The sequence below is a fragment of the Xiphophorus hellerii genome, chromosome 15, assembly GCF_003331165.1.
Source record: "Xiphophorus hellerii strain 12219 chromosome 15, Xiphophorus_hellerii-4.1, whole genome shotgun sequence".
In the NCBI taxonomy this organism is placed as follows: domain Eukaryota; kingdom Metazoa; phylum Chordata; class Actinopteri; order Cyprinodontiformes; family Poeciliidae; genus Xiphophorus; species Xiphophorus hellerii.
This window is the reverse complement of record NC_045686.1, coordinates 25,392,826-25,419,564: the sequence shown is the minus strand read 5'-3', so window position 1 is coordinate 25,419,564 and position 26,739 is coordinate 25,392,826. Positions and strand designations below refer to the sequence as shown.

At 39.7% G+C, this 26,739-nt stretch overlaps 1 protein-coding gene across 2 annotated transcripts in view; it reads left to right on the top strand.

The window, feature by feature from the left end:
• Positions 1–26,739, top strand: part of epha7 (eph receptor A7) — a 123,727-nt gene that overhangs the window by 64,462 nt on the left and 32,526 nt on the right. For both annotated transcript variants that reach the window (XM_032584398.1, XM_032584400.1), the window contains exon 6: positions 25,190–25,314. In XM_032584398.1, coding sequence (XP_032440289.1) covers positions 25,190–25,314 — 125 coding nt within the window. The remainder of the gene's footprint in view (positions 1–25,189; positions 25,315–26,739) is intronic.

Here is a 26,739-nt window from a genome sequence, read left to right as displayed (position 1 = left end):
ATTACTAGCAAGTTAGTCCAATACACTTTAATTAGTTCAATATGTTTCCACTTGTGTCAGAGTAACAACGATTGGTTATTGAACTGATTAGCCAATCAACAGAAAATAAGTAGGTAATGAATTGCATAATCAATAACTTGTCATTAAGTCGCTTTTCTGGCACATATGTCAAATCTCTCCTTTGCGGTCTGCTTTCATTATTTATACTGCTGGTCAACTTTTGGGAAAACGGTTTGATGGCGTCAGGAATCAAAATGGAGAGAAATGCTTGTTCTAGGAGAATTGTGCGCTGAGACGTATTCTCAGAAGAAAGATTACATCTAAATGAAAGTTGGAAGAGCCGGCGTCCTCTGAGACTCAGCTAATTAAATTTGTAAATTCCTCCCAAATCATCTCCCCATCAGGCTGGCGACTCGTCTTCCAGCGCTGCCAAAAAGTGTGTCACAATGTGTTAAGACCAGTTTACTCTGGCACCAGACACAGATGAGGGATGAAAATAAAGGCCAGTTTTGGGAAGACACATTTCTGTACAGCTAGCAAGATAATAGTTGATTAATATCACAATGTTATTTGATTTTGTCTCCTGTGTAATAATAAATTCCATCCAGCCTGTGTGACTGAGTAACTTCATGTATCGGCTGGATAAGCTCGTTAATGTGACACGTTACAGATAACCTCCTCTGGTGGCTGGAATTAAATCAGTTGAGGCTACAGGACGGATCTGGTTGGGAAGTACTTTCACATCAGAGACATGGAATACTGTAGACTCCACACCCTCACTCACTACTTATTGTACTTAAAGGAAGTGTGGTAATAAGGTAGCAACACCCCCACCTCCACCAACCCAACATGGTTTTGTTAGTTTGTCACCTTAAGCTAAAAGACGATAGCTGCTTTTAATTTGTGTGAACATGTCATGCATTTACATAAGAATAAATCAATGACTCTCCAATTAAGTAGTGGTAAAATGGATTGGAGATCCAGAGAGTAAACATGCTGGGTGCCTGACACAAAGAGGCAAAAGCTGCTGTCTGTCATTGTCCCAGAGGTAATTGGGGAGCAGTCCAGAGAGAAAAGCAAATTTCCCTACCAGGCTTAAGCCTTGTGTCCCTCACGGCCTATCAGACACAAATCACCAATTACAGTAATGGCAAATCCTACAGCCAATACACAAAGGCTGACAATGATGTGACACCTTGCCAGCCTTAATCAGGATGTTGGGCTTCGTCTCTCAATTTTCAAGAGCCGATTGTCACTGGCTTTGGTACGGAACTTTTAAGCCGCTTTAGCCAAATATGACATGGTAATATTACTTCATTGTTAGTTCCAAAGGAGAGAACTGTCTGACAGGGATTTTTTTCAGCTATTAAATCAGATTTTCTATAAAGTGGGACTGACTTTTTTTATTCCTATGATCACCGCTTTAGTTCTATTCTCCACTACTTCTTATTAGCAATAGAAGAGCAACACTTACACAGTTTAGAGGTGTGAAGTGGAAGACAGTTATTTGTAGTTTTGGAAAAGTGGAAGATCCTTATGGTAAACAAATAGAAACAATCTGCATATCATTTTGAAATGACAACAAAGTGCAGTTAGAATATTTTTACCTTAGTTCAAATAAAGAAATTCCATAAATAAATAAAGTTTTAATGACAACATTGCAATCCCTACTATAGTTATTTAATGAAATGATTAACAGCATGTCAGCAGCCTTATTACTCTTTTCTGTCCTTTGTATTCCTGTTTGCAATATTTTGTGCTAGTTTCAAATGTTATATCAGTTTTATTTTCAGCTCTTATTTGACCCATCTTTACTGTCTGGTTTCTCTCTGATATGATGAAGTTTGGACGTATGGACATCATGTCCATGGACTGCATCTGTTCAAGGCAGTGGAAGTTAGTTTCTGCAGAAACTTTGGAGTGATTCACCAAACTTACCTTGACTCTGAGTCTCAGAGGGAAAGCAAAGCTTTAAAGTTTCATGCATCCATATAGGACCACCCTCCCCAAATGCCTGTGCCTCGCCCGCGGGCTTTGTATGTACCTTGTTTGCACAAAGTTTTAATTTAACCCTGTGTGAAAAATGAACCAGAGCATCAACCCTGACCTGGAACTGCTCTGGACGGTTGGACCTCAGAACTTTGAAGTTTCAGGCTAATTCATTTCTTCGTTTTTCTGAAGTGAGCTCCAATCCCTCACAACACTTGTGTTGTGAGGGACGGTGTGTGGGGGTGCGTGTGTGTGTGTGTCTTCGGTGCTGGTGGTCCTCTTGTTGTATGGAATCTACATCACAAACAGCCCCTCCCCCCCACTGCTGCTCAGAATCCACAAAGGTTTGAATTCTCCCAGCAACCATTGTTGCCTAATTTTGAAGGATTACTGCAGCTCAGATTCATGCAGGATCAGCCCAGACGGCCTTTTTTATTGTCCCCTTGTGATAAATGGATGTGATTTTAGTCCGGTCACGCTGATGTGTCGAAGGAACTGACTGCTGATTATTTTCCATTTATTTTCATTCATTATTTGCTATTTGAGAAACAGCTTTCTATATTTCTTCTGTGTTGAAGCACTCTGACAGCTTCTCTTTGCACTCTACCTGCTTCTTTTCACTCTCATACCAAAGCAGAAATACAGCAAAATAAATAAACAGTCAAGAACAGGTTGATCTTTTTCTTCTTCTTTTTAGCCGACCGATCTTTAAACTGTAATCAGATCCCTGAACTTCAAGGAGCTGGAGTACTTTTCCACGGCTTCTTGTTACCCAGTAGGAAAAGCAATTTATTTGCTCAGCCTGCAGTTTTATGTGACCGTTGCTGCTCCTGCCATCATGAGCAGCTCGCCATAAACTTCACCTCAAAGCCACGGAACAGTCAAATTGAGAAAACATTGCATACATTATACAGCCGTTAGAAAAACGAGCCGGTGTCATGAGGTGGACGCAGTCGTCGAGGTTTTAGGAGCCTGTTTGCACTGCAGTTCAGCCTCGCTGATGAGGTCTAACCCCTCATTAGAGGACCTCCCACCGGACAGACACCCCCCACTTCAACAACAGAGAAGCCCTGATATTATGACATTCATCTTTGTGAAACAGCTGATCTTAGTGGCAGAACAGGTAGCAGGAAGCCCATCTTCCAGATGTTACCTTCCAACAATTAAAAGTGTTTCAAAAGAAAACCTGAGTGCTGAATAGGAACTGGAGCTTTGTTCAAAAACACAATTGTTTTTGTTTTTAATAGAATGTAAGGAAATTACATTTAAAATATATTGCAGGAGCTTTAGTGATACAGGTGGAGATTTTTTTTTTTTAGTGAAATTCAACGTTATACAATGTCAATATATTAATGCACTTGACAATAATCCATCCATCCACTATCTAGTGGGGTGGCCAGGGGGGGCGCTGTGCCTGTCAGCGGTCAACAGGCCACCCTGCACAGGCCCCAGTCCATCACAGGGCACTTGGAAATAATGTTGATGATTTTTATTTACATTGACTAATATGCATGCAGTAATCATGAAACAATCAATCATGTTTATTTGTACAGCACATTTCAACAACAAGGCAGTTCAAAATGCTTTACATCATAAAAACACACAAAAAATACAAAGTTGTAGAACACAGTCAACAATTCTCAAGCGCCGTTGTTAGACATCACAATATTGATTAATGTTTCATTTACAATGTTTCAAAAACAACTCTAAACATGTAGGTTTTTAGTCTTGACTGAAAGGAACTCAGTGTTTTTGCTGTTTTACAATTTTCTGGAAGTTTGTTCCACATTCGTTTGGCATAGAAGCTGAATACTGCTTCTCCATGATTGGTTCTGGTTCTGAGGATGCAGCCCTAAATGAAACATCTAACTAGATGTGTTCTATAAATGTTCATCAAATGTTCTTAAACTGAACCGGAGTGTCTGATGTTCTGTAGAATGTCTGTGTGTGTGAGCGCCTGACAAACGCCACAGTGAACTCATCAGCCATGACGCTGGTGCACAGGTGGAGAGAGGGAGAGCAGGGAGGGGGGCGAGTCAAGACCCCGACTGAAATAGTCTCTGCTCAAGGACTCATCCTGACCTCCTGTCTCTTCTAACCTGAGGCTTGGTTTAACAGAAACAAAATGACATTTACTCAGACTCAGTGGATCTTTAGTGTGAGCGTATAAAAGAAGAGCAATGGGAAGTATTGCTGTTTATTTTATGTAATAGTCTTATTGTACCATATTTGACCTATTGGGTGGAAGTTTGGGGCAATATGTAGCAAACAAACTTATAGCTGCTTTATGTAATACAAAAAAATCAATCAATCAGTCAAACAAAATTCTACATAAAGTGGGATAATGGGAACATACAAATCCAATATTTTTAAAATCAAATGTACTGAAATTCTGAGACGTTATAAAATTGTATAATTTATGTTCAAAGTAAGAAACCGTCAACTTTCACACAATATTCAGAAAATGTTTTGTGACGGGAGGAGGGGGTAATGTTATAATTTAAGAGAAGTAAATTTAAAAAAAGTATTTATTAGAACCAGAGAGAGTTTTTATTTTGTCAGTGTGTGGCTTATGGATTTATAAATTAAATGATGAGCTCAAATAAATTGCAAATATAAAACAGCTTAGTACAAAAATGAGCTTACTGAAAATATGTTGCATAGGATGGGCCAAAATCAATGTTGTTATTAATAATGTGTAAATAATTGTACATTAAATGATGAGAATGTGAGGTTTGAGTGCCATTCAATATGTGAACACTCTAAGGATTTATCTGGTGAGGTTAGATTAAAATGATTTTAAGTTGATGAGAAAAGAAGGAAATCATTAGATCTCTTGTCTTACAGCTGCTCCTTTTCAAACCAATTGTGTAATGTCAGTTAACATGACTTTGTCTTATTTTTTGAGATTTTTGCTTTTCATTTTTTTTGTGTGAAATAAATAAATACAATAAATAAAAACTCAGTAGCAGTAATGCTTACCGTGCATGGCTTCCATGCCACACAAGATGAACTAACTTCAAGTTTATCACATAGGAAATCATCAGATTCCTTCATGTTTCAGGAGGAAAATTTTACTGACATAAACCAACTATCAGGCCCACAGCATCACACATCCTTCACTGGATGTGTGAAAGACATGAGATGTCTTAACAAAAGACATGAGATGGCTTAAAACTATCAACCCTGTTCTATATCTGCTTTCAAAGTAACTCTGCCTAGTCATCCATCCATCCATCCATCCATCCATCCATCCATCCATCCATCCATCCATCCATCCATCCATCCATGTTTGTGTGTGTGTGTTTGAGCAGTACCTAGGGTACTAACCATCTTCTGTGGGTGTTTAGATGGTCTTTTGTGAAGAGTTTAGAACAATACAGAATTGTAAAAAGTTTAGTTGTGAAATATATATTTTTATATTTGAAGTAAAATACATTTTGCTTGTATAGTCAAGCCTCACAAATCACAAATGCTTTTATGGACTCCAAAAGCTCTGACGCTTTTCTTTCCCCTCAGTCAGAATGCTGGGCCTGTCCTGTTGGAAGTTAATATCGGACAGTCAGTAAATAGTTGGTCTTTGCATGAGTTTTTAAAACAACTATAAAAAACTGAAGACAAACCTGCAAACTAAAGAAAATAAACAACAAACAAAATAAAAAAAACTCTGACTTAAATTTTTTATTTATTTTTTTCCATGATTGATGATTCTGGGGGGAGAATTTATCTCTCTTACACTCCTACCAACATGTGGCTCCAGCCTGAACTAAAAACATCAGCCTGCAAACTGCAAACTGGACTTTCTTACCAGAAACAGGCCAGCGCAGCTACACACATTGTTCACCGCGTGCTTTGCAATTAATCAAGCGCTGAAAACTAACCCAGGGCCTGCGCGCCCCCCGGGGCCTGAGGAGCCCCTTGTGAGGGTCTGCAGGGGCCGTGGACAGTTGTCCAGAATGAGGAAAGTGGCCTTGTCTTTGTGGAGCAGGAGGGGGAGCCAGAGAAGTTCCGCCGAGCTACCTGAGAGTCGGCTTTGTCTGGGCCAGCAGCTGATCAGGCCGGTCGGTTTCGGGGGAGGGGGGCAGTCCGGTCCGACCCAGTCTGGGAATAATCAACTCTTGTTAAACTCAGCAGCTTCTTAGTGCTGCAAACAGCATTTACATGACACTCCGTAATAAATCATGGTAATGAATTTAATCTAAACACATTGTTCCGCTCAGTGAGTTGTGACAAACCAACGCTTGAGATTGTGTTATTTTTTTCACGGCATTCCCACAGTCACTCATCTCTCTCTTTACTCGGTCATCATTAATCATTATTAGCTGCTTCCACATCTAAAACAAGTGGAAGAAGAAGAAGAAGAAAAGCTCTCTGGAGGTCAGTCTCTCTCTTTCTTTGTGAAACTCTGGCTTCTGTAAACGCCGCCTCCAGGACAAACGCCTGCGGTGCGTTCTGATCCAGTTCTGCAGCATCAGGCCTTTCCTCTCATTACAGGGCTTGGCTTCTCACTTGATGCACTTCTGGAGATTCACTTGTTTCACTCACACCATGGGTGTACTGTAATCACTGCAAAATCTCAAAATCTTACCAAGTACCTCTGTAAATATCTTAGCACACTTGAAGTAACTTACTAACTTACTGTAACTTTTTAGCAATTTATAGGAGCTTGTTTAAGTTAACTAGTACTTCTTCATTAACATTATGGAATTATTGATTTAAAACAAGCTCCTATATCTTACCAAAAGTTACTTGTGAGTTATTTTTTGTCTTATTTCAAGTGCATAAAGATATTTGTACTAGAAACTAGACCAAAAATACTTAGTAAAATTTTGTGTTTTTTCAGAGTTATTGTGAAGTTCTGTTGTTCTAAAGGCTTTTCCTTGACACTGTAAAACATTTGAAGATGGTTTAACTTGAAAATAAAGGCTCACTTGATTAAAAATGCAAGTAAAGTCAACATAAAAATTGTTTTGGCTTTATTTAACAACAAGAGACAAGTTGGCTAAAGATTAATTTGTAAGTAATGACAGCTTAATAATCTTTGTTTTTTTTCAATGTTCCATTTTACAATCCTGACAGTATGAACAGTTTTGGGGATTTTTAAATATTATTTGGAATTTATTGTGAAAATTTAAGATTTAAATTTAAAATTTGAAAGGGCTGGCAAGTTTCTTTGTAAAAGTTTGACTGGTGTGCTCTCAGCTTTGTGCCCTGTTCACTGCAGCATCTGTAAATCATTCCTTTTTTCAGGAATGATTCTGCTCTGCCAGTGAAATGATCAGCGCAGCAAAGACGCATGCAGTCAGCAGTTAAGGGTGTATAAAGAAACTATTTCAAATATTTCATTTGTCTTTTTGTAAAAACAAGCAACACTTAGCCTGAGGATAAGAGAGTGAAGTAAAGCCTTTTGGCCTGCCAGGTTTATATTACACTGAAGGAAATCCTGAATGTGTTAAAGTCCACGTTACTAGTCAGTAAAATTCTGACTGGAGTCTTTTCCCACAGAAACAGGCCCCCAGTGGGCTGAGAGAAGCAGCTCTGTCATCCATCGCTGCTTTTGCATCTTATTTACGGCTTTATTAGAAACACCCAACAAAGGTTCAGCCTCTGGTCTTTTGTATGTAAAAACAAAAAAGAAGTAATTGATTGCATTGAAATGTTTAATGTATTAACTTGATATAAGTAATTATATCAATGTATAATTTTTTACATTTAATTAATTGAATCACTTTAAAATATTTTGATTTTGAATATTTATGTTCCTTATTTAAAACAAATTTCTCATCACTGGTATCAGATGGGAAACATCTCTAACTGTTTCTTTGCAGATTTGAAGCCAGCTCGGCTGCGCAGCTGGAGCGTGTGCTGGTCGGCTGATAGAGGCGATGAGGCTGACGGTCGCCTGGTTTTACTGCTGCTGATTCTGCCTCGCTTTATTTTCACTTTTTCTGAGATGAAGGTGATCTCCCAGAATGCGGCTGTGTTTTGCACTCCTTCTGCTCTGTCCCACTTGCTGTGAAGAGGATTGTTTTTTTTCTGTCTTACTGCAAAATAAGATTTCCAAACAGCAGCCCGGCTCTGCAATAATCAAACGTTGACAGTGTTTGCTGTAAATTCACCCGGGTCAGGGAGAGCGCGCTCTGCTTCTTCTACTGCTGTCCGCCGCAGCATCAGACGGCTCATTTCCAGTCTTTCTCCGACTCATGCTGGAGTCTGATCTGACTGGACTGTATGGTGTCTGGGAGAACTGGCACTCTGCAGCGTGTTGGACCAGATGACAGCTGGAGGGGCCCTGGATGGTTGGGGCCTAGACGGATGGGGCCCTGGAATGGGCCCATCCAGGGCTGTGATTAAAGAGCATGAGCTCTGATTAATATGATTATCCTCCTGATGATGGATTGGTTTCTATAATAAAATGATGTTTATGATACCAGCTGTGTCTCCTCCACATGATGCAAAACCAGCGTTGAAATTTCACCCGTCTTAAAACCAAACTCAGACTTTATTTGAGCCGATAAGGGAGTGAGAGCAGCGGGGAAACGCAGATAAGTGTGGCTGCAGGGATTGCAACCTCAGAATAATAACGATGCCTCAGGATTTTGACCCGGTGAGCGCCATCCGTCTGCAGCAACGTGCATTTTGTGAAATTATCTCACTTGTCAATCAGCCCTTCCCCCACCTATTTCCCACTTCTGCTGCCCCATACTTTGAGCTCAGATGTCCAATCAGGGTGCAGATTGAAGTGCAGGGCCCCTCAGGCTGCGCTTTGACATTTAAGGGAGGCAAAGAGGTGGAAGGGCGTTTGGCTGCTTAGCAGCTCCTGTAAATATCCACAGTCACTGCTCTTGCTGTAATCTGCTCTGTGTCATTTCGCTCTGCAGTCTTTGTTTTATTAAGATAAACGATAAAAGCCATCGACTGTGCACACGCGTGGCTCAGCTTAGCCTGCTCAGAGATTGGAAAAGGCGTGCCTTGCAGCTGCCTTCAGCTGGAAGGCAGCGGACAAGCCGAGCGTGTAGACTCTAACAAGTGCCAGTGCTTTCATTCCTCATCTGGCCTCTGCTTGTTTGTTTCGCTGCATATTTTTCCTGACTCTCCATGCGCAAGCTGGGGTTAGATAGCATCATTACAACCCAGCTCTCCAGTAAAAAAAGAGGAAAAAAAAGGACTTGGCATATCTTTATGACTTCATCAGGCTGTCTGCCGAAAGCATTCAGCAGATCTGAGGAAATTCAGCAATTAGGAATGAGAGTATCAGGCTGTACGTCATACAGACGGCTCTTTCAGGGGATTTTCTCTGATTAAGTGACTTCAGATGGAAAAGCCATTCATGAACAAAACGAAAGAATTTAACAAGCTGAGATTCCTCCTCATGGCATTTTCTGGATCCGACTCTGTTAACTTGAAGCTTGTTTTGCACAAACATATCACGCTGTTGTGATAATTCTGATTGCAGAAACAAGTCAACAAACGTTCTCGTTAGGGCCCGGCTCTGCTACAAACCACGGATCCCTGTGGTTATTTTGTTTACACCTTAAAACACGACCTGAAGGTTCCCAGTGAACGCGGTGAATATGTGATGTTTTCACAGGCCTGCTGCAGCCTTCCTGTCGCTCTTCTCTCCGTCTCTTTGCAGCTAATTATCGTGGCCTTCCACTGCATGACCTGATTTCTTCCAGACGGGGAGGATGTGATTCACAGCTGGCATTATTAAAATACACCTCAACTGATTGCTTCAGATTATATTTGCTCCACTGCTTATTCAAGAGTTAGTTATGACAGAAGCTCAAAATAGTAGAGGTGCATTTCCTCTCCTTTCTCGAAGCCAAAGAAAACTTGAGCTGTGTGACCATATATCTTGGTCAGACTCTGCTTCCAGCAGCTGCAGGGTGAGCGTCGCCATCACTATATAATTACAGGTACAGTTATGTAAACCTAGTAACGTCAAAATGACTCTCTTCTTGCTCAACATGAGAGAAACTAAATATGGCTATTGCAGACCCAATTCTAGCTGACTTGAGGAAATCAGGGAGTGTGCTAAGAGGTGCTGATGATAGGCTGCCAGACTTGCTCCCTAATTTGGACTCTGACACAGGAAAGCTGAGTGCTTCTTCAGTAAGCGGTGTCCCTGCTGGTTTGACAATTACGTAACACAGCTGACCGGTGATTTCTGCATCTGTTACTCTGCTGAATGGTATTTTGATATTTACAAGGCAGCGAGTGGACAGGAATACCACCGAGGGTTAAAATGAACTCCTGTCAGGCAGCATTGGAGGGGCAATCATGCACAGTGTGCCTTGTGTGGACGTCAGTGTAGCATGAATGCAATTTCCCCCACTGACCTTCCACTGCGTTTCTGATTTCTGGCTTCATGGTGTTGTACAAGGGTATACTTAAGCTGTTAGGTGTGGGTGATGCACTCAGTGACTCAAACAACAAGCAATAAAGGAAAAAGAAAAAAAAAAAACACTTATTTGAGTACAAGGAGTTCTATGAAGCGATTGTACTAAACTGAGAAATACTTCCTAACTTCCAAGTTGCTTTGTGCCTGAAGGAGAGATTCACTACTCTAAATTTTGTGGCTGATTTTTGATCTACTTTAATTTTTTTTATTTTTTAAGGTTTTGTTGGCTCTAGTGGGCTTTATTTGAAAGTAGTTTGACAGGAAATAGGTTAATGAGAGAGGGGGAAGACATGCAGCAGATGTCGCCAGGTCGGGAATCGAACCTGCGACCACCACCACGAGGATTACGACCTCAATACGTGGGTGTGCTTTGCCCCTGCGCCACCACAGCATTCATTTTTTACATTTTTATTATTTTTATATTTTAAGAGACAAAACTAAAAAAAATCTTTAGCATCTGGTAGAATTATTATCTCAATCAAGGCCCTCCAGTACTTCATTCGAAGGGTAGAGGTTTCAATACTTTGAATAAAGAATTTTAGAGGGCTTTCAGTACCTCTAAAATAGTTTTCTCTTTGCGTATTCCACAGGAATGTAGATCCTAAAACTCAAAGGATGCTGACATTTCTCAATCCAGCATATTCTATAACTGCTTTGTGATTCAACTTGTCTACACTCTAGTTAACCTTCATGTTTTCTGCTTTCAATCTTCCACTCTCTCTCAGCCTTTTACAGGCTGAATTAGCGTGCCTCATAGAAAATACTGCTTACTCTTAAAGGACCCTTATACGTTGTGCTTCATTTTAAACCATAATACTGCCAACTGTTACCGTTGTGTGATGGTGACCTGGTAGCAGCATCTAATGTGGCCACTGGCCAGAGTCCGTTAAGCTGAAAAACATGAGAGTTCCAGTAAGACCAGATTTCTTGGTTAATCTCTGGCCCAATCAAATCATAGCATTACTTGATAGACACATTCCTGCCAAAATGTATCTGCATTTTATGACTACCAACTTTGAAGCCTAGAGAAATTTATTTGCTATTGCTCAGTTGATCCACAGACCTGATGTGTTGAGTCCTTGAAATGAGGAATAATGAGGGGGAATATGATGGCTGTGTTGAGCTGTCAGCACTGAAGGCATCAGACATGTATTAATAATCATCCCATCACCTCTGGAGCTGTCAGCCATATAGAACATGAAAGACCCGGACTAGTCCTCCTTCAAATCAGGCCTGGCTAATTGCTTTCAAACGGAGTGGCCTTTGACCCCCCTGCATGGTCACAAAAGGTGTCTCCGCCTCGACCGGCATTGTTATGCAGCAAGTACTCTGTCCTCTACCGGACTCTTTAAAACTATTTTCAAACGTAGGCAGTTCAAGGGTAGTTTGTATTCTTCTGCCTGAAGTGTTCATGGTGAATAGGATTCACTGGGGTTGAAAAATTCCCCAGATAACATCCAGTTAGCCATTGGTGGGTAAAGATGCTGCCTTTTCACTGATGTCTCGTCACTCACATTTCAGTGAAGGACTTTGTCCTATAAAATAAGGGAATCCTGGAAAATTTTGGATTTTGAAGATATTTGACCAAATAATGGAAAGAACTGAATTATTGTTTAAAAGAAGAGGTGCGGTGAGATGTCCTTTCTAAAAAGTCATAACCATCAGTGATCAGGTCTATGATACACAGTACCTTACCACACTCTGACCTGGAAACTTAGAGAAATCATGCAATATGTAAAAGAATATACTGTAGAAAGGATTATATGACAAAAACAATAAAACCTTTTCCTAAATATGAAGATTTCCTTAGTGAGTTTCAGGCATTGGAGCTTTTAAATTGTTCAACATTTAAATTTAAGATTTTAAGGAGCTGGCAAGTTTACTTTGTAAAAGTGCAAAGAATAATCTTGATAGATTGTTTTGTTCAGCTACAATCTGATTTTATGAGTTTAATTTTTGAGTTTGAGCTCTGTTTGTGTCATGTTCCGTGTTTTTCTGTGTGTTTATTTGAGTTTCCTGTGTCTCTGAGTCTCCGTGTTGTCCTGTCTCCCTTTGATTACTCCCAGGTGTTTCTCGTTCCCTAATTACCTCCTTCGTATTTAGTCTCACCTGTGTCTCTGTGTTTTGTCGGGTCCTTGTCGCGTCATTTCTCTCTGCCTGTTTGTTTGCCACGAATATTTTCTGTTGCTACCGGTGTGAGCCCTGGCTTCTGCTCAGCCGTGCCGCCAGAACGTTTGTGGACTGTTGGAGCATGATTTATTATTAAAAATACCATCTTTCACTTCAACCTGGGTCTACAGCGTTTGCCTCACCACCTTCACCACCGCAACTCATGACAGTTTGTTCACAAATATAACATTTATATATTTATTTGTTTTCTCAGCAATTTACAATTACCACTGATTGCTTTTAGGTTTTCCCCTTTCCCAGATTCCATTAAATCTATGTTGAATGTTGCTGTTGGTGCTGATATTCTTAGCAGTGAGAGGGGCTCCTGAATCAAATTCTTCTCAAGGCAACATATAACATTGACCAGCCCTGGATGATGAGCTAAATCCCCTGTACTATGCATATCTCTGATGGATACAAAGGGACAACGGGGGAGATTTATTTTATGAGGCACTGCTAGACAGTAAGCTATCCTATTTTCCTGACTGTCTACTTTTTAATAACCGCCACAGAGTCTATTAGGTTTTAGGGAACAAGTTTTCCCGATCTCCACATGGCCCCACGCAGAAACACTGCCTGACTGTAAGTAGAGAAGGGATTTGTTCTGCTGCAGTTTGAAGCGTTATGGCACTGCAAAAAAAGAAAAAAAACCCTACATTCTGCGATTGAAACACGGTCCTACTAATGCACCGTCCCACCGAGGAACACATAGACAACAGACATAACGCCACGCGCTAGGCCAACGTCTGTTAGATGTAAACGCATCTTTGTTCACAAAAATACATCGTCACTGGATGACACGCTCAACACGCACCTCTGAAAGTGTGACAATAGGTTATATTTGTGGTTCATATCAAGCTGCGCAAGCAGAACAAACACGGTGGCTTTTAAACTTGACTCATACCTTGATGCTGTATTTTCCGAAGAAAAATGATTCCTCACTGGGGGTTCATATAAATCCTGACACAGATGAAACTTTTCTTCAAGAACTCCTTCCAGTTTGATTGAGAGGTGGGGTGTGAACCGCACCAAGGTAAACTTGAGGTGCAGACCTTGACAGTTTGCTACATGGCCAATGTGCAGAGGAGCCAGCTGTGTGATTGGTGCGCTCCCAGGTTTGTGCCCTGTTCAATGTATCATCTATAGACCCATCTTTCAGGAATGATTCTGCTCTGCTGGTAAAGTACAGATTGCAGCACATATGCTTGCTGTCCAGGGTCACTGACGTATTTAAAAACACTATTTTAAACTTTTATTTTATTCTTTGAACAAACAACGTTTAGTCTGGAGTGGGGTCAAACCATCTGATGAAAAGGATGAGTTTACTATTTGAATCAGAACAGAGGGAATGACAGGCAGGACTTTCTTAAGGAAAGGTATAGGCTTGATATCAATACAGCAGGAAGAGGAGCTTAATTGATTTAAAATTTCTTCTAAGCTTTTATAGTTGACTAGTTGAAATCTAGTGATTTTCTCTGTATTTATTATGCTTGAGCATAGTATTGGTACTGAATTTGCTGTTGATGTGCAGATTAACCCTGTAATCTTTTATATTTTTTTCTGTAAAGAAGTCGGCAAATTCATTGCAGGCCCTGAAAGGGGTTCAGTTTTACCGAAGGGTTTTGTGAGCCTGTCAGCTGTTGCAAATAAAGCTCAAGCATTGTTCATGTTTTTATGATTTCTGCAAAGAAAGTTTTCCATGCATGTTTTAGTGTTGAGTGATAGCTATGCAGTTTTTCTGCATATATTCCATAATAAACATGGGGAATATTTTGGCTGAAAGCAGGTCATCCTGGATCATCTAAGTGAGGGTTTCTCCCTGTTAGTTGTCTAGTCAGATCCAAAGTGTGAGATTTTGTTTTCTGTATACATCCCAGGGTGTTCCAGGGTGAGCTGCTTGATGAGATGCATGTGTCCTCTTTGTTGTTTTGAAGAGGAGTTGTTTCTTTTCCAGAACCAGCATTTATCTTGACATTCACCTCCAGTTGAATTGCATTTCTCCATCTGGCAATCTGATGGATGAGTCTGGGTTTGACGGTTGCCAGTTTGACGGTACTTGTCTGACTGCATTGTGCCAAGTGTAAAGTTTGTTGGAAGGGGGATTATGGAGTGGGTTGTTTTTCAGGAGCTGGAATTGGCCCATGGTTCTAGTGAAAGAAACTCTGAATGCTTCAGCATACCAAGACATTTTGGACAATTCCATGCTCCCAACTTTGTGGGAACAGTTTGGATCTTGCCCCTTCCTCTTCCAACATGACTGTGCACCAGAGCACAAAGCAAGGTCCATAACAGTATGAATGGCAGAGTCTGGTGTGGATGAACTTGCCTGGCTTACTCCGAGTCCTGACCTCAACCCGATAGAACACCTTTGGGATGAATTAGAATGGAGACTGAGAGCCAGGCCTTCTCGTCCAACATCAGTATGTGACCTCACAAATGTGCTTCTGGAAGAATGGTCAAAAATCCCCATAAACACTCCTAAACCTTCTGGACAGCCTTCTCAGAAGAGTTGAAGCTGTTCTAGCTGCAAAGGGTGGACCAACTTCATATTGAAATGAATTGGATGTCACTTAAGCTCATATGTGAGTCAAGGCAGGTGAGTGAATATTTTTGGCAATATAGTGTATCAGAATATCACTTGAAATGATTGCCATCTCCAGTTTAGCCATATTTTAGAGACACGCTGCAGCTTTAAGGGGAGTTAGCATGTGGGAGGTGTGTTGTCCACTGAGTGAATGAAGCTTTGTTAGAACCGAGGTACAAGGTGCTTTCAGACTGGCTGGCACCCAAAGCCATACAGATGGGAAGCAGGTTTAGGCAGATCAAGTCCCCCGGTACACATATGCTCTTCATGCTCACAGTTGGCTGCAAATATGAGCCGTTATGTGGAATTCAGCAAAATGTTTGTCTCACATTAAAATTTAAAGGACATACTTCTGTTTTTACAGTTGGAGTCCTTAAAAAAGAGAAGGTAGAAGCAAACTAGCAAGTGATACATTTGGCTAATAAAAAACAAGCAGTTCATTTAGTTTAATTATCCATCTTATATGAAGCTGCAAATGTGATATGGATGAAAGTATGTGAATGAAAATATATCTTTGCTAAATGTGTTAATCAGTTTATACCCTTTCATTTTTTTCAAGGTTGTTTTAGAATTAGGACTTGAGATCATCAAATGCCGTTCTGATAAATATAAAAACACACACGAAAAAACTGGACAAAAAGCAATATTTTCTCAAGATGAGTTTCTTACCTACTAATGATTACAACCTAATCTGACTAAGCTCTTCTTTCAGTATGTCAAGGCAAACTGCAGTAACAGTGACAAACTTCCTTCTAGTATTCCTCTCAAAAAGAATTATCATCATCAACAGCAAAAATCTAGTTTTTGAATGAAATTCCACAAGGAGCACTGCTAAAATGCCCCTTTCCATTCAGCTGCCGACATTTAACAGCAGTCGCTTTCTGCTCTGTTGTGGGAGTCACCACACAAAGCAGAGGTAATCTCCATTCTGTCATATTTTGTTAGTGTCAGCCCAGCCAGGGACCAAACTGTCACTAGTTCTTTGTTCCTTGGCATCTACAGATGATGTTTTAAAAGCATTCAGTCTCATAACTAGGCTCCCTCCAATAGTAAATACGTGGTTGTCGGCAGTGGAAGGGAATAGACTTGTGCTGTAAACGCAACAATAGCTGTGAGTGTGTGAAATATTTGATAGGAGAGGGAGAGCAAAGCCAGCTGGAGAATCTGGAACCTAACTATGTTAACACACAGTTAAGGAAAAAAAGTATAACATGATGAAAACTCTTTTCTCCATGTGTCTAATCCATTATCCCTCAGTAAAGTAGATGTGTACTGCCTGTTTTTAATACAGAAGATTTTGATTATGTTCTCTAGAGGAAGCCGTATGTTCAAGTTAAAATGCATGAGGAAAAAGTCCCTAAATGCCAACAATTTGCTGAGCTTAAAAATAGGAAGGATCTCAGGCGTTAAAGATCTACAAGTGTATTGTGAAAACATCCGTAAATGAATATATGAGTTTATATTGATGTATGGTTCATGAGGCGAGAACAGAGGCAGACAGAGACATTCATGAACTATCACCGTTCTGCCTGTTGCCTCAGAGTTAAAATCAGCCAAGCTGAGTAAAAGCAGGGAATATTAATAAATGCACTGTCTAATATATTCACAAGGTATTCACATGCAGAGCACGGTGAGAATTGACTTCTGGATCAGTTAGCTTTACAGGGGAAGGTGTTTGGGGTCACTAACACGTTTTGTAATCTTGCAAAATGAATGCACAAATGCTTTCCCAAACAGTCTCTTTAAGATCACCATGACAATTATACAATTTTCCGCTGTGCTAAGCCCCACAGGCAGGCTGAAAAGTGTTAGAGTGGCTGGCTGACTGGTCTCCATGATATCAAGTCAGTCATTAAATGCTGTCACATAGTTCTGCCTGAATGATTCACTATTTGCATCAAACAGAACCCAAGGAGTGTTCCTTTAAAAATAGTCAAACCACAGCTGCAACCTTCATTTTAAAGCCTAAAAGGAAAAAGACTGCTTTTCAGTTTTTGTTGAAAACCGTTTGTGCGGACCCTATTCTCATGACCTGGACGGAAACACAGGGGCTCTGCTCTCTGCTACCAGCTGAGGTCTGAGAAGGAAGTGGGAATGGGCTAAGCCATTACAACTGCTGCTGCAGGTACAAGGGCTTCAGCTCTGAATGTAGAAAGTTTCATCATGCTGCCCACTTCCACTGCAGCTCTGCTGTAAAAGCTTCTATTCTGGCAATTATTAGATGTGAAAAAGATGTGGAAAAAAAAGCAATCTGTGAATTTTTTAGTTCAGCAGCATGATCTTACCATGAAAATATGTGAACACCTACATTTTATTCAGTGTGGAAAAATGAAAGTGATCAAACTCAAATCAAAACTTTTGAAGTCAATTTAAAACATGGTTTATGTTGCATTTAGTAGAATGCACTGAAAGGGGAGCCAAAAATTTTCCCACTGGTGATTCTAACAAAGATTCTAATAAAAACAAATATTTTCTTAACTAGATTGTTTTATGTTTTATACTTACCAAAGTACAGCCAAAACGGCTACAGAGTCTTATAATGCAACATGCAGAGTCAAGCACTGTACAACATTTCCAAGAAAATAATATAATGTACCCATTCGTACACACGTTTATACACTGATATCCAGATCAGTATAAATGTGGAAAAAAAAAGATGTGGCCTTTGAACCTTGTCCAGCAGCACTTCGACGTAATAGGAGGAAGCTAAAACTCACAACCTTCCGATCACAAGATGAGTACTCTACCTACAGATCCACAGTAGCCCCTCTATCTATTGTCACCCATAACCTGCAGCAGAGGGGTCTGCCCTCTGTTCCCTATGGAATGGCACCAAGGGGTTTTTTGTAGCACTTTTCTAATGCTTTGTTGATTCAGAGAGTTTTATCATTGGCCTAAAATGACATAATGTTTGTTATAAAGGTGGGTTTTTGGACCACTTGAAGAAAAATCATTAGTTAAGTCACTGATTTATGAAACATATGCCTGGTGGTTATTACTGCTGCCTTACAGCAGGAAGGCCTTACGTTTGAATCCTAGCCTGGGGTCTTCTGCCTGGAATTTGCATGTTCTACCCATACATGTGTAGATTCTCTTCGGCTACTCTGTGTTCCTCTCAAAGTCATAAAATACGTCTGTTATGTAGGGATGTGCAATATGACATAAAATTGATATCTATTGTGATGAGTGGCTGTAATGATATATTTCACAATATGTTTTTTGTATAAAGCTTACAATAGAATAAATCACATAATTAACTGGAACTTGTATACGTGTGTTAAAATGTTTATTTTAACTGGTTTCTGTGGATTTTATTGCTATGTAATGTTTGTAGCTGTTGTTTTATGCTGCTGCCTATCATTACCAGGTCTCCTTTTTAAGGGAGACCTGGTAATGATAGGCAGCAGCTTAATCTCAATGGTGATCACCTGGTTAAATCAAAGTTAAATACCGTAAATAAATTAAAAATATATCTCTATATAGAAACACACTAGCTTTAATGTATTGACCGTCTGCTTGAATCCTGCTTTTTCTTCCCAGAGTTGTGACTGGAACTTGTGGTCAGGTGCATTGCTGGTATCAAAGCAGATGCTTTGTTTTGAGGTGGTAAAACAAATGATTGCATTTCCCCCCACGACTCTACATGAGGGGAATATAGAGTCATGGGGGCAATAGGTAGATGATTTACAAAAATTTGACTCATGACACACAACAGTGCATTTCTGAAAAGACTTGTTTTATTGATCTACGTCCCTTAAACCTTTGATGTTTATGTTAGCTCTTAAATGTTTAATGGGATGTCCTGCTCTGCACCTAATGAAACCAAGGACATTGTAAAAATTTCAAATTCAAATTCAAAAATACTTTATTAATCGCAAAGGGAAATTAGATGTTGTTGTAAATCATTGTTTTAGATTCTTCGTATGGCTATTGAAGATACTGATGGCTTTTGGCAGGAAAGATCTTCTGTAGCGGTCTGTACTTCACAGAAACTGAGGAAGCCTCTGACTGAAGATGCTCTGCCTTCACAAGACATCGTGAAGAGGATGGTCAGGGTTGTCCATAATGTTCTTGATCCTATGAAGAATCCTTCTTTGCATAATCATCTCCAAAGGTTAGGTTTTAATTTAGGGTTCATTCACACCAGCCCCGTTTAGTCTTCTTTAATGGAACTCTAGTTTATTTGCCTAGAAAATTGCTTGCTTGGAGAGGTGTGAGAGTTGCAGTTTGGTCCTAAACTGAACGCAATCTATGGGACTATCAGTTTGAAAACTGATGCGCAGTTCAATAAGCATATTGTAACATCTGGTCCTTCAAGCTCATCAGTTGTCACATCCTAATCACATCAGGAAACTGATGAATCTAAAGGTGAATTGAGAAATTATCATTCTGTGTTCATAATAAATACATATCTCATGTACATAGAGTTCTAGAATAGTTGTTATCTGATAGAAGCAAAAATAATGCAGCAAAGACAGGATTATGTTCTTGAAAACCTTTGTTATGTATTTTAGTCCCCAGCTGTGTTTTCTCTATATGTGTTTAGTGGACAAAGACATCTGCTGGTGAGGAAAATAAACCAGGTTTAATTTAGCACCTTTAAAACTACAGCAGGGTTAGACTGGTAAACAGTTCAGAGGACATGTGGTGGCAGTCAATGCAGTCAAATTTCATGAAATCAAGCTCAACTAAAGGATTGTTGTGTCTGTGGAGTGAAAGCTTAATCGTCCTTGTGACCGACTGACTGTGCAGAGAAAGGATAGATTGTTCTTGTGTTTTGGGTGGATTATGAGGAGATATGTCACAACAGCAGTCTTTTTTTCAAGGTCTTGGGTTCTCACTGTCGTAGCCATTACTGTCCAGAATGCCGATGAGACCTAATGAGGTTTTAATCCAGTTGGAGTCATTAGTAGCAGGTCATCTTAAAACAATCTAAGGTCAGGCTGCATTAAGGCTCCAGAGGTCGGCTCCCACTGGGTCACTGAACACTCCACCGGCTCTTCAGCACATTTTCTTGTTTAGGAAAAGACAGTTTCTCTTGTTGGTCCTTGATTTAGGAAGAACAATACACATGTATCTATTTTCCTCTGCAAAGTTAAGTCTGTCTTGTTGTTGTAAAGTAGTTGCTGCCAGCATGACTTGGTCTGGTGAAAAAAGTGTTAAGCTAATCTTAGCACACCCTCATTTACTAGAAAGGAAGTTCTGAAGTTGCTGTCTTGTGCTAGAATTCTTTTTTCTTACCTTAATTCAACCAGGAAAGGCCCATTGAGATTAAGAACCTCTATTTTAAAGGAGTCCTGGCCAAGAGACAGTAAAGGTTATACAATTACAAGTACTTATACAATTAAAATTCCATAAAAATAACTAATAAAAGTTCACAAATAAGGGCTGCACATTGGCTTACCTGAAAACTCTTGGCTACATAAACATGGAAGATGACCCAAGAACTTAAAAGTTGGTACTGTGGAAGCATTTTGGATACATTTCAGAAAAAGATGAAACACTGACAGACAAGATACAAAGGATCACTGAGGGATTAGATTTAAACCTAAAATACTTAAACGATCAAATTCAAACAATATATTTCTACACAGCGTGCAGATTATTTAAAACATAGACTGAGATTTCAAAACCAGTGATTCTGTTTGTGAAAACACAAAAGAACCATAATCAGAAGATTTTTTCTTTTTATTTTTGTTTTGGCATCAGGATGAGCATAGATTACAACAAACTGCTTCTTTGGTCTAGTCCCATCTGAGGGGATTATCAGACACTGATTTCTGACAAGTTAACATAGTATGATTTGTAGGATTTTTTATATGCAAAAATAGAAGGAATTTTAGTCTTCCTAGAAATACTTCTTAAATCCTCAATATGGTTGGGCATCGAGTCTTGAGAATCGTTTGGATCAGGACTAACATTTTTATTCTTCTCGAATCGTTCAACTTTTTAAATGTTGTAACCTAGTTTTGATTCACAGTCTGCCGACTGAAGAAACTGCCGAATTCCAGCGAAGAAGAATCAGCTGGAAGTGTGCACCGCAATGGACCGTGCCACAGCGGTCGAGATTGTGGCTTCACTTTAATAAACAACTGAGCAGCTGGCTCAGTGCAACGTTTGAACAAAGAATATATCGTGCAAAGAAGTGAGCACAATAACCATTCTTAAATATCTCTGGATTCATGGTGTAGAATTGATAGTTTACTCCATTTAGACGCACTGCCAACCCACAGCCTAACTCTGTTCACAGTTTATGATTTTATACTGTATCAGCTGCTGAGCTGGACTTTTTCTCTTTTTTTGTTAACATGGCCAACAGTGTAGATGTGCTTTCATCAGCTTTTCAAAAATAAAGTTTTATTGCAAAAATATAACCCTGTGAAAAGTTTCATAACATTTATATTCAAGTACGATATTGTAGTATAGTATGATAGTTATATAGTTGGAACTAGTTCTGTGAAAAAAATGCACAGTACAGCTTAGTAAAGCATAGTAAAGTAAAAAAGCTTTGATTTTAAAAAAAATAATAATTGAGAAGTTGAGAACTATTTTATCCAGAATCTATAGCTCATTTAAACCACGTAGACTTTTTTTTGACTAAATAGAATCGGAATCAGGAATCTTTAAGACGCAGAATGGAAATGAGGAATTGGAATAGTTTAAATTTAATCGACGTCCAATGAAGCCCCCTTATGAGCCTGACATATGTACTGTACAGGTCCTTCTCAAAATATTAGCATATTGTGATAAAGTTCATTATTTTCCATAATGTAATGATAAAAATTGAACATTCATATATTTTAGATTCATTGCACACTAACTGAAATATTTCAGGTCTTTTATTGTCTTAATATGGATGATTTTGGCATACAGCTCATGAAAACCCAAAATTCCTATCTCACAAAATTAGCATATCATGAAAGGGGTCTCTAAACGAGCTATGAACCTAATCATCTGAAGCAACGAATGAACTCTAAACACCTGCAAAAGATTCCTGAGGCCTTTAAAACTCCCAGCCTGGTTCATCACTCAAAACCCCAATCATGGGTAAGACTGCCGACCTGACTGCTGTCCAGAAGGCCATCATTGACACCCTCAAGCAAGAGGGCAAGTTATTTCTGAACGAATAGGCTGTTCCCAGAGTGCTGTATCAAGGCACCTCAGTGGGAAGTCTGTGGGAAGGAAAAAGTGTGGCAGAAAATGCTGCACAACGAGAAGAGGTGACCGGACCCTGAGGAAGATTGTGGAGAAGGGCCGATTCCAGACCTTGGGTCACCTGCGGAAGCAGTGGACTGAGTCTGGAGTAGAAACATCCAGAGCCACCGTGCACAGGCGTGTGCAGGAAATGGGCTACAGGTGCCACATTCCCCAGATCAAGCCACTTTTAAACCAGAAACAGCGGCAGAGGCGCCTGACCTGGGCTACAGAGAAGCAGCACTGGACTGTTGCTTAGTGGTCCAAAGTACTTTTTCGGATGAAAGCAAATTTTGCATGTCATTCGGAAATCAAGGTGCCAGAGTCTAGAGGAAGACTGGGGAGAAGGAAATGCCAGAAGTCCAGTGTCAAGTACCCACAGTCAGTGATGGTCTGGGGTGCCATGTCAGCTGCTGGTGTTGGTCCACTGTGTTTTATCAAGGGCAGTGTCAATGCAGCTATCTATCAGGAGATTTTGGAGCACTTCATGCTTCCATCTGCTGAAAAGCTTTATGGAGATGAAGATTTCATTTTTCAGCACGACCTGGCACCTGCTCACAGTGCCAAAATCACTTGTAAATGGTTTACTGACCATGGTATCACTGTGCTCAATTGGCCTGCCAACTCTCCTGACCTGAACCCCATAGAGAATCCGTGGGCTATTGTGAAGAGAAAGTTGAGAGACGCAAGACCCAACACTCTGGATGAGCTAATGGCTGCTATCGAAGCATCCTGGGCCTCCATAACACCTCAGCAGTGCCACAGGCTGATTGCCTCCATGCCACACCGCATTGAAGCAGTCTTTTCTGCAAAAGGATTCCCGACCAAGTATTGAGTGCATAACTGTACATAATTATTTGAAGGTTGACTTTTTTTGTATTAAAAACACTTTTCTTTTATTGGTCGGATGAAATATGCTAATTTTGTGAGATAGGAATTTTGGGTTTTCACGAGCTGTATGCCAAAATCATCCGTATTAAGACAATAAAAGACCTGAAATATTTCAGTTAGTGTGCAATGAATCTAAAATATATGAATGTCAATTTTTATCATTACATTATGGGAAATAATGAACTTTATCACAATATGCTAATATTTTGAGAAGGACCTGTATATGGCTCGGTGTGACCTGGCTGTATCTAGGCCTGTCACAACAAGTCAATTAATCACATGATAAATTAAACCAAGTTCATTTCCTGATGTATGGTTTTTCTCTCTCTCTTTCTACCAAAAACTTGATGACAAAAGTTAGTTTGGTGTTTTGGTCTCAACCAGCCCTTTTTTTTGAAAGACGATTTGTTTATAGTAACTCCATAATTCATTTTATTGTTGTTTCTGTTATTTTGTTTATTTATTTTGGTTATTTATAATATCTTGCAGCTCCAGTGTTAAATGTTCATTACAATTTAAAGTTCATTGATCTTTGAGAATGTGTTCTTGCATTATTATGCCATTACAATTATATTACTTGAAAATTGTCTCTAAATAACAATAGTATCATTTACTGCAATAACCTCTAGGACATTTTGTCATCCAGCAAAATTAGCTATCTTGGCAGGCCTAAATGTATCATCATATCCCTGTTCTTTGGCTTTTTTTCTCCTTGTGCAGAAAGACCTTTTTCTTGAACATTATTGCCATCCTCAAAAGCCATTTTCACATTTTCTAAGATGTCCTGTGTTGTAGCCCTGCTTGTGTTTTGCCCCAAAAGCCGCTTGAGTCATCAAGATTTCACACTGTTTGTAAAAAAATAAATAAAAAAATTCTGTGCTATTTGAAGATTTGTGGTAAACATGTTTTTTTTCTCCTTGGGGTGATGTTCAGCAAACCAAAATGCGTGATGTTTTTCCCCACTCTAGGATATTTAAGCAAAGCGCTGTGACTTGATGGTGATTATAACCAGGATAACAATAATTAATGATGTTCTGGAATGGTGGAGGAAGATTTGTGTGATTTATGAACCTCCCAACTACACAACAGGTGACTTTTACAGCTTAGGGAAGAAAATCTCCTGAGGCTGAAATGCCTTTTCATTCGCTACAGGACACTGTGTGCTGACTACAGAAAAAGTTTGGTAGAGTCTCTGACAAAAGTTTAAAATAAAGACTAAAAAAAAAAAAAAAGAAAAATCTGTGTCCCAAAGTTTTCAGTTCTGGAGACCGGTTAAAAACTAGCTGCTGTTGCCCAAACCGCACCAGAAGAACCGTGTATCAGTAAGACGGTCCTGTTGGACCGTATCCAGAGAAAACAGCAACAGAGCAGTAATTACCGGAGAGCTAGCGGTTGATACTGTAGCATCGTCAGATGTAGTCAAAGAAGATACACACGACATGACAGAAACGTAGCTATTAGCCTTGACTACACACAGTTTTTAACTTCAGATGCTTTCTTCAAGCAAAAAAAACTGCCTCTGTGCCAGTTTAGCAAACCTAAATATCATAGTATTTAATCCAGACAGATGGACACTTAAAATGAGTCATACAAAGAACCTGAGGTAATTGGTGTACATGAGACTGGTGTCAGGAGGTTCCAGGTACAGCCCTTTCTGACGAACTGCGTCGTCAAGGAGAAGAAGGGTCTGCTTGTTTCATTGGAATTAATTAAGTGAATTGTGATTCATGATTTACATGTTGTACTTTTCTGCTGGCTGGGATAATGTTTGCTCTGTAATTGAAATTTGGACCTCAGGGTGTAAACATTTTCAAGGTGTTTCCGTGAATATTCATGGACTCATGGGGGCCGCTGAGTGTTGATAAAAAGGCTTCTGTGGGGCTAACATCTGTGTGCATGTGTGTGTGTGTGCTGAGGGGGTTTGCCCTCCACTTATTGACACGTTCCTTTCCAAACAGCTCCGTCTCAGGTCAGTGAGGTCATCAAGGAGAATGTGCAGCAGCGCAGCATCCAGCTATCCTGGCAGGAGCCGCAGCAACCCAACGGCGTCATCACCGAATATGAAATCAAATACTATGAAAAAGTGAGTGCACAGTACATGTAGGTGTGTTTGTCTCTTTCTGAAAAGCCTTTTGCCTCCATATCTCATTTTACATCAACATTTCTGCACTCGATCAGTTTAGATTCCCTCTTCAAGCTGCTCTGAGTGACATTCTGCAAGGACCTCTTTATCTTATAATTGCAATAATGACTGATACTCATAAGATTTTAATAAGGTTGTGGTCCTTCGCAACCACCCCCACACGTGTTAATACACACACCACATACACACACACACACACCCACACACACCCGCGCACCCTCATGCATACCCACACACACAGACATATTGTCTTAGGCTGCAGCAGCGCCAGAATTAGCAGTCTGCTACTGTTATCTAACTTTACCTTCCACATAGATCTCAGCTCTCCCTCCCTGTGTCTCAAGTCTGAACACATCAGCTTTTTACAACCAGGTTTAATGGAGCGAATTTCACCCAGCAAATCAAAGGCAGGGAAGCAGAGCCGTGATGCCAGTCCTGCTGGCTACAGACTCTCACACTCTCTGACGAATCAGTCTCCCGTGTCACGTACTGTGGTTGAGCTCTGCCCAACTGTAAAAGTGGAAAATTGGAAACAACGACAACACCCCTAACAGACCATGGCATTCCATTTGGGCTTTTGCAGGGCAAAATGCTCAGAACTCAACAACAAAGTACACAATCCATGCAGCTTTGACAGAGAAATTTGATCAAACTTATTTATGTCTATATGAGGAGGACTGGTCCTTGTAGAGAAGGATTTTGGTCGAATAATGATGTTCTGTGGGGTACATAAATAATAAAAAAGAAGGTATTTTCATTTAATTGATCTGCTGTTGCTCAAAAAGTTGGAATAGTTTTACTTTAAAACACAGTTCTATTGTTCACATAGATTGCTTTTTATTAATATAAAATTATTTGTGAAAAATAAATCACATCTTCAAAAAATATTCCAGTTGTATGGGATATTGTGCAATTCTCAAAATAAAGCTGTCACCTCCATGAAAAACTGTTTTCCCTCTCAAAATACAGTTTTAATAACACAATAAGTAGTTAGGTTTTAATAACCAATGTAGGATGTGCTGTTTTTTTGAATTACTATATTATATTAATAATGTGAAACAGTTACTCCCAGCAATGATCATAAATATTTTTATAGCATATCATAAGCAAGAAAAAGAAATACTGGCAATTATTAAAAAAACAAAAAATCTTATTTTCTAAGACAGACTTGGTGATTAGAGAAAGATTTCTGAATGGACAGCTGGTTTAAGCTGGTTCTGTTGAGAGGTTGTGAGCAATTAATATATTACTTTTAGTTGATAATTGATTGCATTTTTATGTTAGTAGTAATCTTAAAAGAACCTGGCATATTTTTGAATATTATAATGGTGATTTTTATTTGCAATTAATCCACATGGTTTCATC